Below are 25,328 nucleotides of genomic sequence, written 5' to 3' on the forward strand. Positions count from 1 at the left end.
TTTATTTTTTATTAAAATACTTTTTATCTTACCAGGTTTCAGGAGATCTCAACCAAGGTTTTGATGTCTTATTTTCACTTTAGTCAAAAATAGATCAGATAATCAGATTTAAAAAAAACATTTTCAGCAGGACTGACTGCTGAAAAAAACAGAAACAATGGAAAACTTTTCCACAATGTAATTGACAGAAAAGCTGCTAGCTTGTGCACCCCACTTTCTAATAGAGCCCTGGGCAAACACCTATATCACCAGCTGCCACCATTTTGTTGACTGTGGCTCCTCAACGGGTAGAGAGAAGTTATCCTGCAACTGGAAATGCAATCGTCACATTTTGAAATTAGTTACGTTCTCATTTACTCGCTCACAAAACTTTTCACAGGGATGCATAGTATTGAGATTCCCTACATCTGCTGCAGGTGAGACCATGTTGGTTCACAACTTTTACCAGAAGCCCTTCAAACTCAGCGATAAGCCAGCTCTTACGTCCTGCACCAAACACAAAGCCCCTCAGTATTTTCATTTCACCTGGAGGAACAAACCTCGTTTTCCACAAGGTGGACAGAGAAGCGACTCAGCCGAGTGTGCAGCCGAGCCCACGTGCGCTCTGTCTAGCTGGAGACGAGCCTCACATTTCACAGCCGCTAAACGGGAAACTCAGGAGCAACAAATGACCCCAGACCAACAAAAGAAACGTTTGTTTTCAGTCACTGTATTCATCAAAAGAAAACACATCTGCTGAGTGAGGTGACCGAGCGCACATTAGCTGATCTGATGAAAGGCTGCGAAAGAAACTTGATGTGGTGATGTATCCATCATCTGAGAAAAAAAAATTAAGTTGGAAAGGAATCTTTATAAAAAAAAAAAAACAACAACATAAATACACCTACAGGATTTAGAGATGACAGACAGACCATACACTGGATAAAATTACATAATTAACGTCGACTTTAAACTAAAAATAATCACTTCAGAGAGTTTTATATCAAGGTTGTTTTTCCCGCTATAAACAGTCGTAATTAGTGCCAAAACGCACACAGGTGTGTGTGTGTGTGTGTGTACACCTCAACACTTCCAGGTTAGTTTGTTAAAAAGAAATGACGGTAACAGCAGGGATTTCTCATTAGCTGTCGTCAGTTTTTAATCACTTTGCGGCATCTTCAACTCAGTCGCCTTATTGTTCTACGCTTCATCAGAAATAAAAGTAGAAAATACCAGAGGTTTGTTTCTTTTTACATTCACTCCACTCCAGATTTTCAAGAGCAAAAACAAAATAAAAATCAACAAAAGTCACTCGGGTCAAAACGGCTCAGAACCACCATCACCTCAGCTTCGGAAGATGGAAAGCCTAAAATGTCACGAACTGGGATTATATGAACAGCAGGAGAAATACTTTTTTGTTCCCCTGTCAGTAACAGTCCAACTGATTGCATTCAGATACGTCCAGAACCACAGAAGAAGAGAGCGTGGACAGAGATTGGACTGCTGCGTCAGGGTGAGTCGGCGCGGCGTCCGTCGGTTTTCCACCGCTTGGTACACGGACGAAGGTTGTGGAAATGGAAAGAACCGTTGAGGACTTGTCTGGTCTGTGTGGGATGGCTGCATGTGTGTGTGTGTGGGTGTGTGTGTACGGGTCCACATGCACATGAAGGTTAACCCAAAGGTTCAGGAGATGGTGGAGAACTCTTTGAGCAGCACGTCCTGACTCAGCGTGTTCAGAGAGACGTTCTTCCTCACGTTCAGACTGATGGAGCGCACCTGCAGACAGAAACGGTTGTCACTGGAGAGAAAACACACTCCCACCGAGCCGAGGACACACACACACACAGTCGTGTTTTCATCACTTCACATTGTCTTCCATTAATTTCTACAGCCTAACCATCTGCCTAACCCTTACCTTAACCTTTACCCTAAACCTAAGCATCACAGAATTAAACCACTAACCCAGAACCAGCAATTTCCCTCATGGGGACCAAGAAAATGTCCCCACAAGGAGCAATGGTCCCCATAACCCCACATTGTAGACAGAACTAGGTTCCCATTTCATATCATAAGGATATGAAAACCTGGTACACGCACACGCACGGCCTTCTACACTCCAAAAGCTGAATTATTCCAAGAAAAGGCCGTGGCCGGCAACTAGCAGCTTGTTTGTTTTTTGAACGCACGTCCGACTTGGTAGTTTGAAAAATATTTGAAATAAATGTTATTTCTATATTTATATAGACAAAATATTAAAAAAGATTCAGTAACACTTTATTTGAAGGGCTGTGCATAAGACCGACATGATATCATAAACATAATGGTCATAAACATGAAGGATTCTTCATGAACTGTTGTCATGAAGTGTCATTTGGTAAATAATGACACTTTTAATGTAACGTTGCACTAAAGGTTGCCTTAAAAATGCATTAAAAGTGTAAACTTTGCATTATTTGGTCAATAATGACCCTTTTAATTCAAAGTTCTATTAAAAGTTGCATTAAAAGGGTCATTATTTACCAAATGACGCTTCATGACAACAGTCAAACATTCACGAAGAGTCCTTCATGTTCATAACAGATGTTATATCATGTTTATGACCATTATGTTTATAACAGCATCATGTCAGTCTTATGCACACCCCATTCAAATAAGGTGTTACCAAAAATCCTTACATCTTAAATGTAAATTAAAGTTAATCTGATCTTATTAGTTTAAAAAGTGGTCAAAAAAACTTCCCGGTCGTCACACGGGACATTTGACAAAAAAAAAAACCAACAACAAAAAAAACAATACGCCTCCCTGGTCTGTTGTTAATCTCTTAAATTAATTGGATGGTCTCAGAGTGACCAAAGTAATTAAATATGATATTAATTACAGAGTGGGGTTTTAAACCTGCTTAAGTGTGACTGCCTAAAGAAAAAGACTACATTGATAGAAGATTTACAAAAATTCAACATAACACTTTCATTTGGGACGCTGTAAAAACAACAGCGGCTGACAGGCTGCGGACGGATACAGTGATGTATGAAAGGAGAAAGTATGGACAGACGGAACAGCAGACAGACAGGTGGAAGGATTAATAACTGACAGGACGGACGGGAAAAACTGAAGCGCGACGGATAGCGGAGCTGGATGAGGGGAGCGGCGAGTCCACGAACGCATCTGGTCTCTCACCAGCTCCTTGAAGAACGCAGCTTCTTTTGGCTGCTCTGAATATCTCTCAAACTGGTCCAGACCGTCCTGCAGCTTCAGGGTCAGAGTGTCGTAATGGGAGCGGACCACCTCCAAAACCTAAACAGGTGAAAAACAAACCAATATTGATAAGAATAAGAGAAATATGGGGTCACGAAAACAAACCACTACAGTATATGATTAAAATAAATTCCCGTGTCTCAGGGTGACACGGTGGAACAGAGAGAGGAAATGTAAATTATTGATGAGTTTTTAAATACTTTACTGCATTATTTTATTCATGAAGGATCATGTGGAGAGATGCAATGCTTCGTGGTACAGACCCCCCCCCCCCCCCCCCCCACCAACCAGGCAACTATAAGTGTCATTAACAGACAGCAATCCTGCCCAGATTATTCACACAATCTCTCTGCACTTCATTTGCATTTCATAGTCTCTATTAATCCTCAATTTTTGACCTAAATTATTTCTTGGTGCTTTTTTTTAAAATCACCAAAGATCAGCATCAGGATCAGAATCAAAGTGTTTTACATGAGGAAAACATTAAATTGCTGTAGTAAAATAAAATGAATGGATTGGTTAATCCTCAACTAACCAGCAATCCTAATTAATAAGAAGCTGAAAATAATCTGGCTGCTATTAGAGGTCAAAGGGCAGTGCAGCTTTAAATCCATTATTATGCAGATGAAAGTTGTTTTTTCGGTTCTTTGGAATACAATTTCCACTAAATATGCTTTTTGTATCTTTTTATTCTGCCATGGTATAAATAATGTTTTTTTTTCCTTTGTATAAAGGCGACTTGCGTAGATTGTTGAGTTCGTAAAACACTTTGGATCCTGTGTAATCCCTCATTTCATTCATGGGCGTCTGAAGAGGTTTAGATGAGAACAGGTGACTCGACTCTTGAAAAATATCTTTTGTTGATTCATTTTTTGATGCACTTGCATGAATAATTAATCCAAAGAGACCTCAGACAAATACATACAAGCTGAACGTTCAAAGTCCCTTCTGCTTGTTCCCGTGTTTTGGCCCCAGCGGACTCAGAGCTGCGCAGCTCAAAGCTTTTTTAACGTCGATACAGTCGGATTCAGTGTCATTTTAACAGATTAACAAACATTTGTCTATTATTTAAACTTTTTTTTTTAAATTCACAGCGAGTGCCTAATAGTTCCTGTTCTGCTTGCCGCTTCTCTTTCAGCCTCTCTGGAAGTGCGCCGTTAAAATATTCATGGCCACACGTCTTCTATTCCTTATTCCCCTGTTCATTTGTCACAGCCCCGCTGCCTCACTGCTACATGTGTGCAAAAAAAATAAATAAATAAAAATAAAAATGTGTACAGCAAAGTTTGACCTCCAACCTCTAATGGGAAAAACTGAAGAAAGGAAAATGGAAAACTAAGCAAGAAAAAAATATATATATAATCAGCAGGTTTTATTTCTGTTTGAATTCATGAATAAATAATAATTAACAGAAAACACAGTGAAGTCGTCTGATCTTGTGTGATGTGAAGTCAGTGTTTGTGCGCATTTTAGCGCTCTGTACTTACAGGGATCATCCGTCTTCCACAATTGTAAGGCCACTGTGTCAGAGGCCTGGAAATTCAAAGTTTGCTTCATATTATTAAAAAACAAACAAATAAACAAAAAGGCTTTGAGGGACAGAACACGACAACAGAAAGGCAGAAAAGAAGACGTGTGTAGTTGCCGTCGTCTCTTCAGGTGAACGCCGCCGAGTTTGGACTATTTTGTTCAGTAAATCGTACGACCGGTTAACTCTAGTTTTTACTTTAGTGTTTTTAATTTCTTTACAAATGCCACATGTTCCAAAGGAGCTGTTCTTCCGTCACGTTACTAACAAAAACCGTGCAGAAGGTCGCCCTACGTTTCATTCTGGGGAAAAATTAAATATCTGAGAAAGCTTTGCGGGTGCTGCAGTTCCCAGCAACAGATGAGAACTGCAAGAGCCAAATCAAGAAAACATCCTCTAAAAATGAAATGATAGGAACTAGAGATACATAGATAGAAAAGGTTTGGTCGATATCTGACTGCTGCTATCGAAAATAAAGATTTACCAATATGTTGTATATCTCCCTACCAGTTGAACAAAGTGCAAACGGAAAGAGGTCACAAGAAATGCGTTTAGAAACCTTTATTCATTTCATTGTGTTGCATTTTCTGATTTAATGCTGTATTTCTGGGTTCTTCACAGTCATTCATTATTCATTTATTTACTACTTTCCACATTTTTCACCTTACAGCACTTCCTGAACTAGATATTTTTCCATCTTTTTAACTGACCATCCTTTTATATGTGCAGTCAGGGACATTGTGTGGCTTAAAGGATCAAACAGGGATAAATTTTCCTTTGTGACCCTTTTTAAAATTATGCACCAGTGTTCACCATTGTTCAGTAAAACCTGCGTGCTGACACGGGGGTCAGCATAAAGCAAAAAGCTTAGTCAGGAGGTTTGGACAGGGTTTTAACCTCCTTTGGCCCCTCTTTGAGTTTCTAAATTCATCTACAGTACTGCATGCTGTAACCGGCTGCTAAAAGCGCAGCTAGGGTTTCGTTAGGTTGGAGGCTTTCATCAATATTTCATTTGATTTCCCTGATTTTCTTTTGTTTTTGTTACAGTAAATATAACATAAAATCCCAAAAGATGTATTACATCTAATGCTACAATGTATTTTTTTTATATCTTCAGATAAAATCCATTAAATCAAATAGTAAACATATGTTGAATATATTCAGAAAACATATTGCGCTATACTGGACCACTGCAACTGATCATAGAAACAAGAGTCATAGATGTTTAATGTGTTTCTGGTTGGATTCAATGAAAACATGCAGATAGTGAGGAGCGTATACGCATCCAGTGCAGTGAAAAAGTATTTACTCCCCTCACAGATTTCATAAAATGTTTCAGGCCACTCCAAAAGCTTAACTTTGCTTTGCCATCCAGTGACGCATTTGATCACTGCAAAAAACCCAAAATCTCACCATTAGGTACTTTTGATCTAGTAGTAATGCAAATATCTTAGCACACTTGAAATAAGAAAAAAAATGCATTACAAGCAAGTTTTCAGCAAGACACAGGAGCTTGTTTTAATTAAATAATTCTTTAAAATTGGTGAAAAAGTCACAGTTCCACTGACAGATTATTTCACTTGCAACATGGAAAAATGTCTTGTTATATGTGAAATAATCTGGAAAATATTGATTTAAAAAAAATAAAATAATAATATTAAGGAATTATTGGCTAAAACAAAGCTCTTATATTTTGCTGAAAAGTTACTTGTAAGTTACTTTTATCTTATGTCAAGTGCACTAAGATATTTTCACTAGAACCTAGACCAAAAATACTTGGTAAGATTTAGTGTTCTTGATCTGTCTCTTGGTTATTGTTGAATCATGAACTCTGACCGTAACTGAGACAGGCGGGGCTTTAGAAAAAAAAATGCAATACAATTCATAAATTATTTTTGCAACACCTCAAAAATGAACTAATGTAAAAAAAATTAAAAAAAATCAGTCTAAGGTTTGATAAGTTATGTATTAGAGGGGATGAATGTGATGTGGAGAAACAAAACCGCTCAAGCCCAGGACAAGTTCTGCTGTTCTCCCCATTGTTGTGAATAAATCCAGCAGATAAAAGCACAGAGGTAATTAGAGCACATAATGACCAAATCCATTACTATCCTATCAGGTGGGAATAAAAAGGAAGTCTCCAGGCGGCGCTTTCCATCCTCGCAGTTTTCGCATAAATGATAAATGTCTGCAGTCGGGCCCAAATAAAGCGCGCCGCCTTCTTATACTCTTCAAACAGTAATTAAGAAACACATTAGTGGTTAGAAGTTGTCCGGCTGCGTCTTTTTAATTACTTTTTTCTCACTTTTAGTGAATCTCAAAGCCAGAGGGACGATGTGAAATGTAACTATTTACAAGAAGTGTGGGAAGAGACGTTTTAAAAGTATTAAATCTTATTTTCATATTTGCCTTAAAAGCACAGTAGGAAAGGCCCTGTGAAAGATGTCTCATCATCATCATCATCATCACAAACAGAGTATGAATGTGTATTTCTGGCACCCAACTGTTGCTAATACTGGGTCTATACACTTTATTTTTTTTCAATAAAATGCAGAGAATCTCCATTACATACTATTACCAATGTTTCCTGTGTTTTTAGTTTACTTAATCTCATAGATTGGGGATCACTTGGTCAGATTTCAGACACGTCGAAACCCAAATAATCCAAGGATGTTGCAGAGCAAACTCGTATTCAGAGTAAAAGAATCGAAGCGTTTTTAGTTCACCTGTTCCTCTGACAGCTGGGAGATGTGGTTCACTGCGGCGTACGACTCAATCTTGGGATTAAAATGGTTGATGATGGCACTGTAAGATAAAAAAAAACATAAAACAAAAAGAGCCTTGCTGAAAAGTTGAAGATAGAATATGTTAAATGTCTCCTTTATGGGAACTCGCTGCCAATTTTGTCAATGTTTTGAGCAGTGGAGAGAAGGTGGGAGACAAAAGTTTTATTTGAGGTCTGACTTGCTGATCCCAACTTTCCTTTACAAACTATACAATACATCTAGAATACTTAAAGTGAAGAATGTAATAATTTGGCATAACATTTCCAAATAAGTTTCAGTTTTCCTTGTGCATGAGGAACATTAACATAGCCAATCACTGATCTGGTCTAATTAATGGAAAATTGTACCAAACTTCAAACAGGAAACCCAGCAGGAACCCCAATAATCTGTTGGCATGGAAACATATTTTAGAGCCAAGTAAATCTGGCTCTAAAATCGGCGGGACAAACGGCAGGTGAAAGAGAAGCATAAAACAGATCTGCTTCAGATTAACGCAAACAGAAATTTGACTGGACTCCATCATACTGGACTACTGAAGGTACGACTTAATCACTTCATCTGAAGAGGATTTCCGTAAGCAACCTCCCAGAGTGTTAACATAAGACGATAAACTACATTACAAAGAACTCAATTCATCAGACACTAGAGAATCTGCTCTAAACAGCAAATGTGTACATCAAAGACAAAAGAGGAAATGAAGTAAGGAGGCTAGAGGACTTCTCAAAGTCAAATATACGCACATTAGGAAGTTAGATTGCTTCATAATCACTGACAGCCTTTGTAAAGATGTGTAAAAAGCCTAAAAATAATAGCATTTTCTAGCACAGTAGCATAATTTAACACAAAATATTTTGAAAACCGATCTTAATTTGAGAACATTTACAACGTTGTGAGTTTTTGCCCCCTTAAAGATTTCTACTTGTTTTTATTCCTACTGAGCAGATCTACAGTCAGAGTGATGAAACGTCTATAAACAGCGATTTTCCAAACTGACCTTTGAACCTAAAGCTCGCTTATTAAACCAGTTCAGATGCAAACTGAACCAGCTGAGTGGTAAAAACCAGCAGCAGCAGCAGCAGTCAGTCTGGTGACTTCATAACTCACTCCCAGCATTCCTTACTGTCTCTCTGAGCCTGAGCGAGTCAATAGAGAATCACAAATGTAAATTCAGAGACATTGCTCTTCAGCATTAGCTCTCAGTCTTAAGAATAAACTGCTTAGTAGCTCAAATACAAGTTGACTCAATAAGCATAGCTGGGAGATTAAATGGCTTATCCTGTGTTAGTTTGGAGGGCACAATATATCAAATATATTAGTGTGACAGAACTGGAGAGATTTTTCTGTCACTGTAATTCTTCTGTGAGCACAAAGAGACGACAGAGGAGAGAACTAATGGAGGCAAAATTGAATCAGTTCCTTCATTTGAGTTAATTTGGTCGTCTAACTGAACTCTTTATAACCTCCTCCGCTTTCATTCTTTTATTTTGTCAAATAGTCTTTTCAGGTTCTGGGTCGAAGCATTTAAATCAACTCGTCGTTCTCTGAAAAAGCAAAAGTATTCATCCCAATTCAACTTCTTCCCATTTTGTCACGTCACAAGCACAAATTTACAGGTACTTTATTTAGATCTACAACAACAAACCCTCTCAAACTAGTGCATTGTTGTAGAAGGAAGGAAAAAGATGCAGATATAGTCACAGCTGCACTGTTTCAGGGTTTGTCTCTACCTCCTCAGCTCATCTTCACAAATCGGCTCAAGTTGGGTCAACTTGGCTGGAGAGCCTCAGTGAGCTTCTGTTCTCCTGACAGATTATAAATTGGGTTTAGTTCTGGACTATCTAAAACATGAGATTAAAAAAAATACATTGAAGATGTAGTCCGATCCGAGCCTCAAGTGAACTCGACATGTTATTTTAATTAAGGTTTTACTGTTTTTGTTTTTATACCATTATTTGAATAAGCTATGTAACTTTTTCCGTTTTTAGATTTTGTTCGTTTGTTGTAGGGTGAGTCAAGTGAAAATCCTTTGGGATGTGTGACTGATAGGTGCGGAGCTGCATGCCTATTTACTGTGCTGTGCACTGCGCTAATGAAGATCTGCAACTTATTTCCTTACGTTCCTTAACGCAGTAAACTATCTACTCCTCTAACAGAATTAGTTTGTTTAGTTTTTCTCCTTTCTGTATGTACTATAGGCTTATTAAACGATCCTGCTGAAGAGAAGCATCCTAAAGCTTGACGCTGTCCTGTGGGAGTGTTGTGTTCAGGGTGATCCGCAGTGTTCATTCACTCAAGTGGGCGAGCGTCCTTACCGAATGTTGACGAGGGCGTGCGTGACTTTGCTGGCTGCCTCCTTCCACTGTCCTGTGTTGGTGGATACTCTCAAAACTGGAAAGAAGAGGAGAAAAAAACATGATCTGATAGCTTCCTCCCTTTTCTGTAAATTAACCCATAATTCATGTCCCGCATTTTTAGAGAGAGACACTAAAGCCTGTTTCCAGGGCGAAACTGGTGCTAGGTAGCTAGAGAGGTCCTGTGATTCTGCTCCGCTCCACGGTTTATGAAAAGGTTTTCAAGCGTACCCATACAGTAGAGGTTGTCAAAGACCTGGTGCATTCGGACAATTTCGTAATACAGTTCGTCGTAGCTGTTGGATGTGGGCAGGAATGTGTCTCCGTAGGTTATGAACATGTTGAACAAGTTTACCACCTAGAAAAGGAGACAAGATTCAGGGAAATCACATATGAAGCACACAAAATTAGGATTTGTAAAAAAACTAAACTTATGCTGAAGAACCATCTTGTTCTTCAGATGTCACCATATCTGAAGATATTTAATCAGAACTGTGACTATAATAACAATAATAATAATAATAATAATAATAATAATAATGGAGGAAGTGGGTTGCGGTCTAGGAGAGAAATTCAAATGATTGACTTGAGATTGACTGAGAGAAATTCAAATGAAAAACTAAACTTATACTGAAGAACCATCTTGTTCTTCAGATGCCACCATAACAGCGGTGGGCACTCTAATGCACCAACAGGAGAACAAATTATTTGTTTAGCGCTTTTGCTAACGTTCAGCACATCTACCTTCTCCTGAATTCATCTTTCTGGATACATTTTAAAGCACTAACAGTTTGACATCTGTGTCGAAGTTTTGCTTATCGACTTAAGAATATATTGACTTTATATTCATGCTCTTATTTTGAAATGGGTGAAGACTGTTTACATAGCAGTTCTGTTTACTTTCTCTTTTTCCCCCAGTGACTTTATTTGAAAAAAGAAACACAGGAATAAAATAAAACACGGACACAAGAGAACAAGATATTGTCATAAACACGACATTTAAGGGAATTATGAAAGGTGTAAGTTATGTCAAAATTAAACTGATCCTTGAGGGGTTATAGTATTTATATGGTTTGAATTGAAGTTTTTAGCATCAGCGTACTGCAAAAGACTGTGTTGGTATTGCATAACTAATGACTACATTAGCATAACTAATGATTATTATTAGCGCTGTGGGGTTAGGGCAACCAACTTTTTTAGCTAGCGGTGCCCCACACCTGCAGGTCTACAAACAGCAAACTTTAACATTAACGCAACAAGCACTGGCTGGTCCATAAATCTCCCATCACCACTTTTTGTGTGTGTCCGCATTTCTCACCAGCAAGGCCAGGTGAAAGATGTTGTGTTTAGCCAGTAGTGTTGTTTCATTTGACAGCAGGAACTTCAGCAGGTTGATGAGAGCTGCGTAGAGAGAAAGACATGCTAGCGTTAAAGAAATAATGAGGAGTATTGTCTCCCAGCAGAGGCAGATAGCAGCAGCCTCTCAGTGGGCATCTTCATTAAGGAGGATAATGAAACTCAGGAGGGGGGGGTGAGGAACACCAACACCAAATCAAGGATGTCTGCAAGCTTTTACCGAGGAAAACAAAACCCATCATGGCACCTAAAACGAGCGCCTGCTCAGAACAAACGGCGACGTAAGCTGACACAACAGCACACCGAAGGAAGATAAAAGCATCGGGTGTTTTAATTCGGCTATTTTTCGTCTTCGGGTTTATTTTCTGTTAAGCCGTTATCACCACCGAGAGGGGTGAGCCTGTGTTACTCGGGGAATTAAGGTGATTATTGGTCTGATTAGAGAAATCTGTATTCCAATGAGACGTGATGAAGCCATTACAAAGCTGAAATGTTACCCTATTGTGTGTTGACCCAGCTGAAAGTAAGGCCTCCAAGATGGATGGATCTCTCTTCAGAGTCATTATCCAACCTCAATGATGCAATGCGTCTTCAAAACAACAATCGCATCGAGTTAAGAAGAAAATGGGCTTATTCTGCCAAAACAGAATTACTCGAAGTTCAGAGGAAGCATAATAAATATATCCATGTGGTCCGATCACTAAAGTCTCAATACTGTTATAATATTGTGGTTCAGTACACTGTGTGTGTTTGTGTAATAATCAACTTGAATGAAAAATGACAATACTTCTTTAAGTCACTTTAAACTAAAAATTGTAGATGTACAATTTCTAATTTTTGCAACACTTGTTTGTAACAATTATTCCGTTCAAAAATGCAATATGATATAATATGATCAGTCAGTTTAGAGCTTGTTCAGTCTCATTCACCAGCCTGTCAAAATCTCATAAATCTATTTTTTTTTTCAGATCAGCTAATGCACCTCAACACTGTGCTAAGCAATAACCCTGACAACAACACTGTACTAGCAGATGCAGCTTTATTCAACAAAACAAAACACACAAGCACACACAGCTAAAAGTAAAGGGAGGTAACTTTACCTGACCAAAGCTCTCTCCAGGTGTAGTGTAGTCTGATTCTGCATTTCTTCTGGTAACATAGCAGTTTGTGAATGATTTGAACACAGCGCCTTCAAAAGAAAATGACAATTTAAAACTTGTTGTCAAGAAAACACAATAATAGACGAATCACAACAATATCCTTGATTTTGAATGTGTGCTTACAAGTATAGATCCATGGGGAAATCCTTCATCATATGAGTGACGATAAACTCCACCATAAGATCTACATGCAAGAATCCAGAGAGCAGGAAAAGAAATCGAGACTGTTAGAAAGAAATAACTTAGTTTAGCCACAAAAGCAACAAGTTTGAGTTTAATTTAGTAACGAGAGTAAAATCAAAAATGGTTCTTTTAAAGTAAATTGTAGACCTGTATGAAAAAGGCAGACAGATAACGAGAAATAGAGCTAAACCAATTAGCTTGGTTTAGTGTAGTCATTATATTATAGTGTATAATGACTACACTACACTTTTACTGTGGAGTCAAAAGCTAACAAAAGCAAGGCATCAAAAATCATTGAGTTGGGAAAAAAATCTATTTTCTTTATTTTCTTGAATCTGCAGTAATACATGTATTACAGCAACATATATATGTTTTAAAATATTAAAACATTGTTTTCAAATTAGATGGGAGATTACGGTTGAATAATGTTTACCTAGAACAGCACAAACCAGCGGACGTGATGGGATGTTTTTACCCGGCGCTTTCTTCCGGTGTCTCATCGGCTGAAAAAAATAAAAATAAATAAAATCACTTTAAATGCTTTATCTTTGCAGATTCACACATTCTAACACAACAGCACTGAAAAGTTCATTTTAAATCTTAACGTTACATAAAAGCCACTCAAACGAGCAGAAGCGGCGTGAAGCGGTTGCGCACCACAAACTTACCATCCTGTGGAGGCTGACTCTGAAGTTTATGTTGTCGTCATGAAGAAAGGCATCGGCGTACTGGTCCTGTGGTGAAACCAGACAAACACGGAAGCGTTCAGACGTTTGGAGAATACGGACAGATGTAACGCTTACAGCAGAGGGGAAGCTCCCACCTCAGCGATGCACGTGAGGATGATCAGGCACAGTCTGGCGCTGTTGAGTCGATGCTCATCTGTAAATACACAAACGCCTCTTGATGACAAAAATGATTCTGAGACAACTTTGATTCAGACACTGCTGGCATGCCTTAAACCTTTCTGTCTATCATAACCATAGACTGATCTGTTAGAGCAAATTTATAAATATAGCTGGTTTTTTTATCTTTATTATGACACTGTGTGTTTGAGGATGATTTTGTCTCCAGCACATTCAAAAGAAAGTAAAAGCTGCCTGGTTTGTTCATTTTTGTCCAGATGTTTGTGCTTCTCAGAACAGCCTGGTTTGTCTGCTTCATGTCAACTGCTTGCAGACTGATAGATGGGAATTTTATCTCCACTTCATTTTGTGAGGCAGGTACTGCATGCTGCGCCATATTAAGTGATGCAAAAGGAGCCCCAACCAGAGCTTTGACTGAACTGTAATGAAAATATACTTTTCAGCAAGTTTGACATTTCAGTTTAAAATATATATTTTTTCTGATTCCATGTAATATTCTAATGTCTTAAAGGCTGAATGTGGGGTTTTCATTATCAGTAAGGCATACTCAGAGTACTACATTTAAAGGGTTGAAATATTTCACTCTATTTGTTATGAATCTATATAGTATATAAGCTTCATCTTTTCAAATAAGTGCCAGAATATATTGAAGTTATTCAGGATGTTCTGATGTACATGTACTACTACTGCTGCAATATTATTATGTACATTATTAGTCTAAATATTTCTATTACTACTGCTACTACTGCTAATAATTATAACATTACTTACAGCAGATAAACATAAGGGAGGCGTGAAATGTGACTTTCATCTTGTAATAACACTGTTGCATTTTTGTGAAAAACTGTCAGTAGTAATGACTGATATAAATTTGCATACAATAATTTTTTTTCAAAATACATGACATCTCTGAACTCAGGTTGAAGTTTCTCCTCCCTCTCTTGCAGGCCAGACTCTGTGCAGGGCTCACTGTGTTTTAAATACGAACACGATTATTGGCTTGTTTAAACTGGCCAGCTCATCCTCAGTAATCGAGCCTTCAACACCTGATGTAAGCCACTCTTGGTTCTCAACCAATCAGATGAGTTAATGCACTGGTTTTCTTTGACAAAAGGGGATTTTAAAAAACTCAATATGAAAAAAAGTAACACTTTTTGATCTTTTGTGTGAACCCACATATCTTGTTCCTGCTGTTACACCTGAATTTCGCCCACTGTGGGACAATAAAGTCTATTTGTATTCTATAAAAGGACTGGATCTAAGATGGGTTACTCTTAGATCCAGGTTGCTCTGATCCAGAGCTGGAAGTAAATCACTCTGAAAGGCTTACTATCTGCCTCTCCTGTCCGCAACAATTAAACACAGTATAACTATTTAAAAGAAAGAGACAGTGTAGATAATCGGACAGGAAAATGAAGAATGACTTGAGGCAAAGAAAAAAAGAATGACGGCAAGTTCTCTGTTTACCTTTAGTATCCTGCATTACGATAGAGGCATATTTGAGGAAGGTAATGAGAAGGTTGCTGGTCTGCAGGTTGGGATCCAAGGGCAGCTCTGGGTTATTCATCACTGCACAATAAGAAGAAAATTAAACTTCAGTTTAACATAAATATGCAAAAAAGGAAATATGTGCAGCCAGTAGAAAGGAGGTTTTCTGAGAAAAGAACTAAACTTGTTAATCTAGTTACGACAGCTTTATTACACCACTGGGTCCAGACAGGGATCAACAGTTCCCAACCAAACACTCGTTCTTAGCCTACTGCAGTCTGAGCTTTTACAGGACACGTGATTACAAACACGCGTGTGCCTGGCTAAGTCTGGTTTAACTGGAAGCTTCCATGAAATGGCATGAAGACAGTCTGCATATGGCACGCACATCTGTGTTTGAAAGCTGAACATAAATATTTTATACAGGGAAAAGCAGAAATGGAGGGAGAGCCGGGCAGAGAAAGGAACAGCTTTTAACAGTAAGAGGGCGCGTGTGTCGGAAATGACCTGCTTTTGAACATGCTAGTGACAAGAAACGGCTTCCACAAAACCTGGAGTGACAGCCGTGTATTATTTTTTGGAAAAAATTAATTATACAGTGTAATTATGTGGTTTATACTTCATAATTTTTCTTGCATAATAAACTTCTACCTGTACAATACGTAGGCATTTTATTTTGACGGTGTGAAAGGTTTTAGGTACTCATCAACTCTTTAAGATGTAATAAAAATGTTGAATGGAAGTGAACAGACAGGCACTTCTGCACTTAGAAAAAGGTAACTTTATCATCTACACAGATTTCATCACTCCTTTTAAAGAAAAAAAAACTTAAAGCTGCAGTAGGTAATATCATTTATTTTTGTACATATTTGTTAACTGTCCCAACAGTATAAAATGAGACAAGTAATCTATTAAAAATATTAGCTCCTCTGTGTCCTCCCTGTGCTCCTACTGCCATCTGCAGAAACACAACACAATGTCAGCAACAACTAATCAGAGCCAGGAGGCTGGTCTTAGCGCTGTCAATCATTCTCATGTGCATGCTGCTGCAGTTCTAAGTAAGAAGAAAAACTTTTTAAGATAATTTTGGGGAACATTTTACTATTTTATGCAGGATAAGCACTTTCTAAATGCAAATGGTTCCACCTCTCCAAACAGAAACATCGTCACAGCTCGTGTCGCTCTGTACATAAAAGTGAGTACCTTACCATCTAGGGAGGGTGGTGTCGTGCCGAGTGGTGTTGTTGGTGTTGTTGGAGTGGGAGTGGAGGGTGTGACTGCGATGTCGATCTCAGGATGGCTCTGTTGAGAGACCAGAAACACAAAGATTCCCTAATGTGAAAGGCAGCAACGGTTAAAGCCAGATCAGAAACACTGGAGAAAGAAGAATTGCTGTGATAGATAGGGAGCTCAAAACCTTTAAAATTATTTACTACTCATGTCCTCCTTCCACTCCCAAAGTAGTAAGAATTAATGCGAAAATGTTATTTTACCTGTGCCAGCACTGTGATGAAGTTTCTGTTCAGGTGGACCGCCTCGTAAAGTGCCAGCAGAATTGCCTCGTTTGTCCTGAAAGTTGGAAAGGGAAATGCTTCAAAATGGACACAATTAATTATTAAATGAAAAAGAGGCTTTTTTTCCCAGATAAATCTGGCTAAAACAGAAGTTAAGACTCCCTGCAGGTTAAATCGATTTTATCAATTAATCATATTTAATTATCTGGATATGTTTTCCCACTAGTAGACTCCATAGTTCAGACCGAACCACCCAAGTACAACCATCTTGTTTGACGAGTGTTTTTTACAGCTTCTATTTATTTTGACTTTGAACTAGGGTTAACTCACAGAAGGAATAAATGAAATAAAAACCTTTTTTGTAAAAATATTTTCTGTCATTTTTAATTTCTTTAAGGAAAAAATAATAACACATATCACAATACGATATGTATCACAATATTTCACAAACGATACAATTCGATATGATTTGATGCACTTTTCCGATTTTCTGAAAGATTTTAGAAGGACAGAGTGATTGTAGTGACATTTTGTGTTCCATAGACTTGGATTTAATTAACTGAAACCTGATTAAAAGCACCAACTAGATAATACCTGACTCTGATTGGACAGAGTCTAACAGTCTACAGACAAAATGAATCTAAGATGCAGTGAGAAAATTAGTTTCTGTCATTTAATTCATGTGGATTTGACATAAAACTCAAAGTTTCAACAGTGATCTAGGAGCTGAGTGGGGAGATTATCAGCCTCTCTAGACTCTAAATATGCAAATGATTGCACTTACGTTTTATTTTGGACATACTGTGGCTGCGTTTTGGAGTAAAAAAAAAGTCTTTTGGACTATAGGGAAAAGGTTTTTCTTCCTTGGCTCCCGGAGTTAGCCGTGGCTGTAAGCTGTTAACTACTAGCTGCTGGGGGAGTGGCTCTGTCGATCACTACGACAAGGAGTCGTAGTGATCGACTCCTTGCAGCTGCGCAGCGCCGCCATTCCCCTGCTTGGATCTCCGAGTAGCTGCCTCTCAAACTGCCAGGATCTCATCATTCTCTCAGTCTCTGATACTCTTTGTCAGTTGCTAATAAGAACGATCGGTCAGCCGTCGTCATCGTGGCAATCCTCACTGCGCCCAGACTGCGGCTGCGGGTTTCCCCTCTTCGTTTTCCAGCTCAAAACAGAGCGCCATTGTCTGCTGCGTTTTCATTCTTCAGGTAATCCTTTATATACCGAACAGAAACCACTAAGCTAAAAACAAATTACGAAGTGGATGCCACCAGTCGCTTCGATATCCAAACTTTGCATTAATTTTGCGATCTCACTGCTTTTGCCGCTGCTCCGTTCGCGCCGCTACTTGCTCAACTTTGCTTCGTTTCTTAGCAACAAAAAATACAGCCCATCGTTATTTGTTGTTTATGGAAGATTTGAGATTTCCAAAAACAAAGGAATCTAATGTTGCGTTTCGTTTTTTACGTTTGGAAGCTCATTCCCTTTCACATAACTGGAAAAGCCGGTTTTTGACATTTCTCTGACATTCGGAAAAATATGGTTTACTTATTTTAGCATAACTACGGTTTTACTTGGCTTATTAACACAATTAAAAACTGGTGTGTAGTTTATAATGTGCACTTTAAGCACAAATTGAAAGTGAGACTGGGGGAGGTGGAGTGTTGCTGCTACGTCGTCAAAAACCAGACATGTTAAAAAGACGGTATAAGCTTATGAACGCCTATGGTTTAACGTATCGATACTCGCCAATGAAAAATCGATAAATATCGTAGAATCGATATAATTATACAGCCCTATGCCTCATACTAAACATTAAACTTACTGTACAGAGAGTTTCTCATCAACGTCTGCTATAAACATGCTGCCCACCTGTGGAGAAAAAGATAACAGCATAAGCAAACTAGGCATTTAAAAAAAATGGTTTATTTTAAAACCATGAAATAAAAGTGGAACCTACCATACTAGTGAGAGTTGAGAAGAACCCGCCCTGGTTCTCTTCCTCTTTATCTTTGTACTGTCTAATATGTAAAAAAAAACCAAAAACAACCAATATAAAATGGGAAATTATACATCTATAAACAAAAAGGAGAGAGTCACATAACAGCACAAACAGAGATCGATGTTTACAATCAGACACACATCCACAGAAAATACTCCAACATATTATCAATAGGCTGCACAACAAGCAGCTCCATGAAGCCACCATCCATCACTCTGATGCGTCTGTCTTTGAATGCAGGTGGACCAAACCTTCTTCACAAACAGCATTTTAATTCCCCCTCATCTGGAAAAACATCACAGACCACCAGAGCAAACTGCCAGATATAAATAACTTGTATTGTTTTTGTCCTTCGTCAGAGCAGAAATAGAAACACTGATGACACCAGCAGCCTCATCACACACGCACACACACACACACACACACAGCTATTACAAACCAGTTTGAGTCATGTGAAGAAACGTAAAGATCTCACCTGTTATATTCTGTCAGAGCTTGATGAAGGACCACGCCCATGCCCTGGGAATAACATACAATGAGTCGTTCAAAGATGATACATTTAACAATCTACCGGATGAAAAGGTTGCCTGCTGCACCAGATCTGCTTCTCACCATTGTTATTTAATGAAGAGACAGCGAGCAATAGCATACTTACATCGAGCGTCGGCTCATCGTCCACAATGGAGAGTTTCACAATGTATGGATTCACAGACTGAAGAAAGAAATGCAATCAGAGAAAAACACAGATATTACACTTAGGCCGATATTACACTTGGAGTATCAAGAACAGTAGACCTGAAGAAATAAAGAATATTTTAAAAAGTCATATCCTCTATGTGTATTGTATGTTGCTATTTGCATTACCTTTCCATTGGGCAATGTTCTACAGTGTCAAAGTGAGTGTATCTTCATAAACGCAGACAGAACATCTGCATAGTGTGGCATGAGATTATATGTAACAGTGCTACACAGTCACTGCTATATCATTTGTGCAGTGCTTAAATAAATTTAGTGGCATAGGGGTGAGGTTTATAAAGTTCTAACATTATTAACCAAATGCCAATTCCAAACCATGAATGGCTTGAATTGGCTATGAGTCTATTAGAGCCGGCAGCAGGGCGTATACTTGTTCTTTTTTAAATTAAAGAAATCAGATCATGTCAGAGGCAATTTCAATCACAAAACTTTTTTCTGTTTGCATTACAATAACTTTAAACCCCAGGTCTCAAACTCCAGTCCTCCAGGGCCACTGTCCTGCAGTTTTTAGATGTGCCACAGGTACAAAACACTGGAATGAAATGGCTTAATTACCCCCTCCTTGTGTAGATCAGTTCTCCAGAGCCTTAATGACCTAATTATTCTATTCAGGTGTGGTGCAGCAGAGGCACATCTAAATGTTGCAGGACTGCGGCCCTTGAGGACTGGAGTTCGACGCCCCTGCTTTAAACCATGCAGAACATGCATGATCTTCTGTGGCTTAGAAATCACTATTTTTAAAACCATGGTATAGCTTAACTAATTCAATTCCAAATCTTAAATACTTTTATTTTTCCCAAAGGGAAATTAAATGTCCTAATTCATATAATCTAATTATCTTGAAAGAGTCTTTGTGAGTAATAATCCTCTGGGCAAAAAGGATTCATACATTTAATGACAAAGAATAATTTGCTTTTAGGATATTTTGAAACAAAAAGAGTTGGTTAGATCTTTTTATTAATTTTAAATAAAAAGGAAACTCTGATGCTCTTATCGCCCATATAATTTCATCAGATATGATTCTTGTTCTGCATATTGTACACTACAGCACACATATAAATGTTATGTTCACCTCATATTTTCTGTAGTTGACCAGAAGCGCCAGAAGAACCACTGCGTCATACCCATGCTGCCCTCTGCTGGACGGATCTGACAGAATCTGAGACGATAAGAAAAAGTTGAAGCATCACTTAACAAAAGGGCACAAACTGTTTTAAAAACAACATATCAAATATCACTACATAAGAAAAACACTTACTTGTAGAATAGCTTCAAAAATACTGTTGATCATCACATATTCCAGAATTGTGTTCTGGCTTATATTATCTGTTACCTGGAAATATAATTTTCCCGCATTTATGAGTCATGTTTAAACAACATGAGAAGCAAATATCTAAGAACATTACAGTAAGATTTATGTTTTTTTTGTTGCTTTTTTTTTTTTTACATCCTATCTATTCTTCTCACCGTCACCAAACACAGTAACAATTTTAGGCAAAGGCTCTTGAGGCTCTCTGAGCTGTCTCCACAAAGTAGGCTGTCCAATCTCTCCATCAGGTCCTGAAAGAGACACAAACTACCTGAATCAACTCAAACATAACAGCTTCAGTCAGGCTGTGCTCTTTTTTTTACCCCCAGGTACTTTACTTATTGCACAGATGGCTTCTCTTTTAAAAAGGCGATTTATCACACACCTTCATCCTCTGCTCCGCCTTGTCAAAGCCCATGAGCATGTTAATAATGTCGAATCCGGATGCAGACTTGTTCTTCTGATGAACCCCTCGGAAAAGTGCACAGAGAGTCTGGCAAGATAAGCAGAGATCAAAGATTGCTGCAAGATGTGAAAACCTTCCTGAATATATAAACTGGAAAGGATAGTGTGACTGGATTAAGTTGTTTTATCCATTAAAGCAAAAATTTTTATTGTACTGGATGTTCTAGAAATAGGTTTCCTTCGTATTTTACACTTTTTATATCTTTTGTTGTATTTACACTTTCTCTTCGCAATCCAAGTGTTCATATATTTAAAAAAATACTTAAAGCAATTAATCTACTGCCGAATCAACATTCTGATTTGAAGATCGCAAGCATCCCTGCATGAGTTCAGGGTACCTGCAGATTTCAGAGAGTCAAATTTAAAATACTTTAAGACCTGTTTAATGCCACCGTGAATGACATTTAAGGCGGGAAAAAAGGCTATAAATAAAGGGAACGATTGGGGGATTCTTCTGTATTACAATCAAGCGCAGCAAAAACAATGACATTTCTGGCTCTTTGTGTTTCTCACACTCTACGGCCCATAGACCAAGATTAAAAGTTTATGATTTTTTTGTACAACATGGGCTCGCCCCCATATGGGTGGGGAACAGATGTGAGTCAATGATGAAAACAAACATCCTGCAGCCAACTGATGATAAAATTCCACTTATCCATGATAGACACAAAAAAAACCCAGATAGCAAGAATGTGTTAGTAGCTGCTTTTGCGTAAGTGCAGATGTAATGGAAAAGTCCCACAAGATAGAATAGTAGCCCTGCCGACAATGCCGACAACATTTGTGACCTCTGATTAATGCAGCTAAGGCCATTTTTTTAATGAATTCTAGACAGTTTAGGTCTTGATTTTAGATACATGAATTCAAGACTTTTTAAGGATGCACGGACATCCTGCATTTACCTGCAGGGCGTTGACTACTTTGATCTGGTGCTCCTCTCCTAGAGCCTGGACGCAGTGGTGAAACAGGGAGTTGATGTTGTCTTGGATACGCTGCACTTCCTCCCCATTTACACTCTCCAATTTGGACTCCAGGTACTCCAAGTTCACCTGAAACCAAAAAATGTAGCAAACTGGGGCAAAAAATAATTTCACAATAATATCCTTAAAAAAAAACCAAGTCACTTAATCTGTTTTAAATACAGTAAAACCGAGAATATGGACAAATTATGCAAATGTCACCACCTGGCAGATTGATACAGTCATGCTGCAGTTCAATCTGATTTCAGTAAATTAGCACTTCCTCTTTTAGCTTGAACACAGGAACAGATTCTTGCAATCTGACAGCAGTTTTCTCTGCTGTCAGATTGCAGAGAAAACTGCAATCTGACAGCAGTTTTCTCAGTCCACTTCAGGATCACGCAAACCAGGTCAGATGACAAATTTCCAATCATGTCTGCAGACATTTCCACTGGAGTGCGTTTTCTCTACCTTCATGAGAAACAGCTCGTCCCAGAAGCGAGGGTTATTTTTAGCCGGGTCTTCTTTCTAAATAGGCATAGAAAGGACGCCGTTGTCAGCACTGGAACATTTACTCCTTTCTGAAAACACCCACCACTTCTTACCACCCGCTGTAGCACTCACAGCAAAAATCTCGTCGTACATCAGAACCACCTTCTCTTTCAAAGGTTTTTTAGAGGATGACGTCCTCCTCAGCAGCCCTGCTTTCTTCTCAACTTGAGACATGACTAAGTCTGCAAAGAGAGCGGAAACGGAGTTAGCATGCAAACAGTGTGCGAAATCAGGAGGTATACAAAAACAAGCCGTCGTTAACAAATGCTTAAATTGCAATATATATATAATTACAATGTGCTAGCAGTAGCTTTTTTTTTATAGCAAAATTAGTTCTTTGGGCAGCAGGTGGAGGCTGTAAATTATTTTGGATCTCTGTATCTTCATTCAATCTCGTAAGCTCTTAATGGTGTACTCTACTTGTTTCTGATTAGTTCTCAATATACATAAATTATTGCAGGAAATGTTTGACATGGGATTTATGTCACTGACTATGCTGCCAAGTGACAAATAGTGGCTGGGAGCAGTCGCCATTTACAGTCATTCCACACCCATTTACGCATTGCTTTCACTGGCCTCTCCCACAGATTCAGAAACATGGATGAACCAAAGACATGAAAAAAAGATTTATTTCATAATTCAACACAATAGCATCACAACACAGGAATACCAACACTCTAAAAGTTGCAAAGAATCCCCAAAACAAGTCTCTGCAAATGTGCAATGTCTTATTTTATACCTGATATTAACACCACTGAGTGTTTCAATCCCCTTACACGTTTGTCATAATGTCTCTGAGATGCGCATAAGTTCAACCACAGCTAGCTAAAAATAATAATAAGATAATAGATGTAACACGTCTGATTCTTTTCTGCATGTTTGTGGTTTCTGGAAAATGTACCTAAAATAATACAGACAGAAATATTTTAGGAGTTGTACTACTACTAATGGAATTAGTCGTTTTTGCAGCCTATTTCCTAAAATAATGAAGCTCATATGGGCTAGATTAGACAAATGACTGCACAATATGAACAGGAATTAATCTACAGTGTAATGTAAACAATGCAGCGATTCAGCAACAGGTAAATAACCTGTCACTGGTTACATTTACAAAAATAGTTTCCCATTTGTCTCACTTCACTTACTATGATCATATACTATCATTAAAGACGAATAATTTAAGTCAGGACTGTCGCGCAGCACAGTAACGACCTTCTCAGAACTGAATTGCCAAAGTTAATATTTTACTGACTTTTAATCATTTATACCAACACAAGTGCACTTTCTCAATAGCAATGCTAGCAGAGCACTACTTGACAAAAGTTAGAGACTGCACACTGAAATATTTTCGATCAGTCATCGGCTGAAACTGGCTGCTACTGATGAAGTCAATATTGATCAGTCCTAGTTGGAATCAGCTGCTAGCTACCTTATCTTGCGTTAGCTTCATAAGCCAGTTCTACTGAACTTGTCCCATCTTCTTAAAACTACAAAAAGAGAAATCATGACCATCAGATACTTTCATCCCGCAGAAAAAAAACCCCATTAAGCTCCGCTATGCAAGCCCGTTAAATTACCAACTGTAAACTCAACCGGGCCTTTTATATATAGATGTTTCGCACCTTTGGCTAACGCTAAGCTAGCTGATGCCTATCGTTATTTATGTTGGCTACCACTGCTTTAACTGCTACGAGCTAAGTGACAAACGCCTGCGTAATTACTGGTTAAATGCCCGTGTATTATTGTTTATATATGCTGATTTCCACGTACGTACCTCAGTCAAACAGTCAAATGCCAATGGTAAAGTAGTTCATGAATTCTTGTGGCAGCAGTTAGCTGTTAGCGCCCTGTTAGCATCCTGCTGCTCTCCAGGGTCTTAACGTCCGACAGGTTTGTTCATGTATTTCCTCCTAAATTCTCTGAAACATAACATTTTCTTTTAAATAATTAGAAATCCTTTTTTTTTCCCCTTGACTCTTTATCACGAACGGGAGACCTTTGAACACTTAAAACAACTGAAGAAGAAAACAAAGCAATCAGACATTACTGTAAGAAAAAATGTGCATGGGCCTCGCACCAAATTAGATTCACAGATGTACGCTAAACAAAATGGAAAAGTGCTCACAAAATGAAATGTAATGCAAAATTATCTTTGCTCAGCTCAGAATTTCTTCTTAAGTTGTAAAACAGAGAAACGTGTCAAAACATCACATTCCCTCAATATGCACGTATATCATATTTCAAAAATATCATTTGAAAATAACCTTTTGGCGGGTGTTAAACATACTTTTCATTAAATCCACATTTCTGTAAAACGTTTTTTTTATTGATGTAATGTCTAAAATGCTGTGTTTTTATTATCCATTAGCAGACACCTTTCATAATGAATCGAAATATCAGCTTGAAAACAGTCTACATCCGAAGTGAGTTACTTAAATAAAGTTTTCAGTAATATTCTAATTTATTGAATGTGACTGAACTTTACCACACATAGGTTTGTATGTGCCTATGTAGATTACCGTGAATGTTCTTGCGTTTTTGTTGCAAAAGTTGGATTTTAGGCGACAAATTCGGTCAAATCTGTAGTGCCTGACCAAATATAAAAGATATGTAAAAAAAAAAAAAAAAAAAAAAACTTAACCTAAATCAAGATTTTCTTATGGCAGCATAATTTTATTTAAATCTCAAATTTATGAGAGTTTGGGGCAGCTCCTAATTAAGAATGGAAGACTTTCTGTTTTCGCTGTGCATCAGACATGACATAAAAACTAATTTCTTTAAGCCACACTGGCCAGAAGCCGGATAAAGCCGTGTTAAAGCT

The 25,328-nt window shown here is 38.2% G+C and overlaps 1 protein-coding gene across 1 annotated transcript; it reads right to left on the bottom strand.

The window, feature by feature from the left end:
- Window positions 1–693: 693 nt before the first annotated feature.
- On the bottom strand, window positions 694–24,371 carry c5h10orf76 (chromosome 5 C10orf76 homolog). The gene is made up of 26 exons (XM_005810343.3): window positions 24,282–24,371; window positions 22,580–22,689; window positions 22,427–22,483; window positions 21,899–22,045; window positions 20,917–21,024; window positions 20,690–20,782; window positions 20,481–20,555; window positions 20,295–20,381; window positions 19,122–19,178; window positions 18,942–18,985; window positions 18,425–18,485; window positions 18,290–18,336; window positions 16,446–16,521; window positions 16,161–16,254; window positions 14,932–15,033; window positions 13,422–13,480; window positions 13,267–13,332; window positions 13,032–13,101; window positions 12,539–12,599; window positions 12,356–12,444; window positions 11,218–11,300; window positions 10,131–10,257; window positions 9,861–9,936; window positions 7,489–7,567; window positions 3,157–3,273; window positions 694–1,755 (listed from the first exon to the last, which is right to left on the bottom strand). The coding sequence occupies exons 2-26, from the start codon at window positions 22,679–22,681 to the stop codon at window positions 1,663–1,665; spliced, it is 2,070 nt and encodes a 689-aa protein (XP_005810400.1). The 5' UTR covers window positions 22,682–22,689; window positions 24,282–24,371; the 3' UTR covers window positions 694–1,662.
- Between the last annotated feature and the right edge of the window lie 957 nt (window positions 24,372–25,328).

Source organism: Xiphophorus maculatus, chromosome 5 (assembly GCF_002775205.1).
Source record: "Xiphophorus maculatus strain JP 163 A chromosome 5, X_maculatus-5.0-male, whole genome shotgun sequence".
In the NCBI taxonomy this organism is placed as follows: Eukaryota; Metazoa; Chordata; class Actinopteri; order Cyprinodontiformes; family Poeciliidae; genus Xiphophorus; species Xiphophorus maculatus.

What these genes read in the sequence shown, in the direction of transcription:
- c5h10orf76 (XM_005810343.3), bottom strand. Translation starts at nt 22,681, where the DNA reads ATGTCTCAAGTTGAGAAGAAAGCAGGGCTGCTGAGGAGGACGTCATCC. An exon ending in TGTACGACGAGATTTTTGCT is followed by an intron (nt 22,484 to 22,579) that starts GTGAGTGCTACA and finishes ATGCCTATTTAG; the next exon opens with AAAGAAGACCCGGCTAAAAA. An exon ending in GATGAGAAACTCTCTGTACA is followed by an intron (nt 16,522 to 18,289) that starts GTAAGTTTAATG and finishes TCCAACTTTCAG; the next exon opens with GACAAACGAGGCAATTCTGC.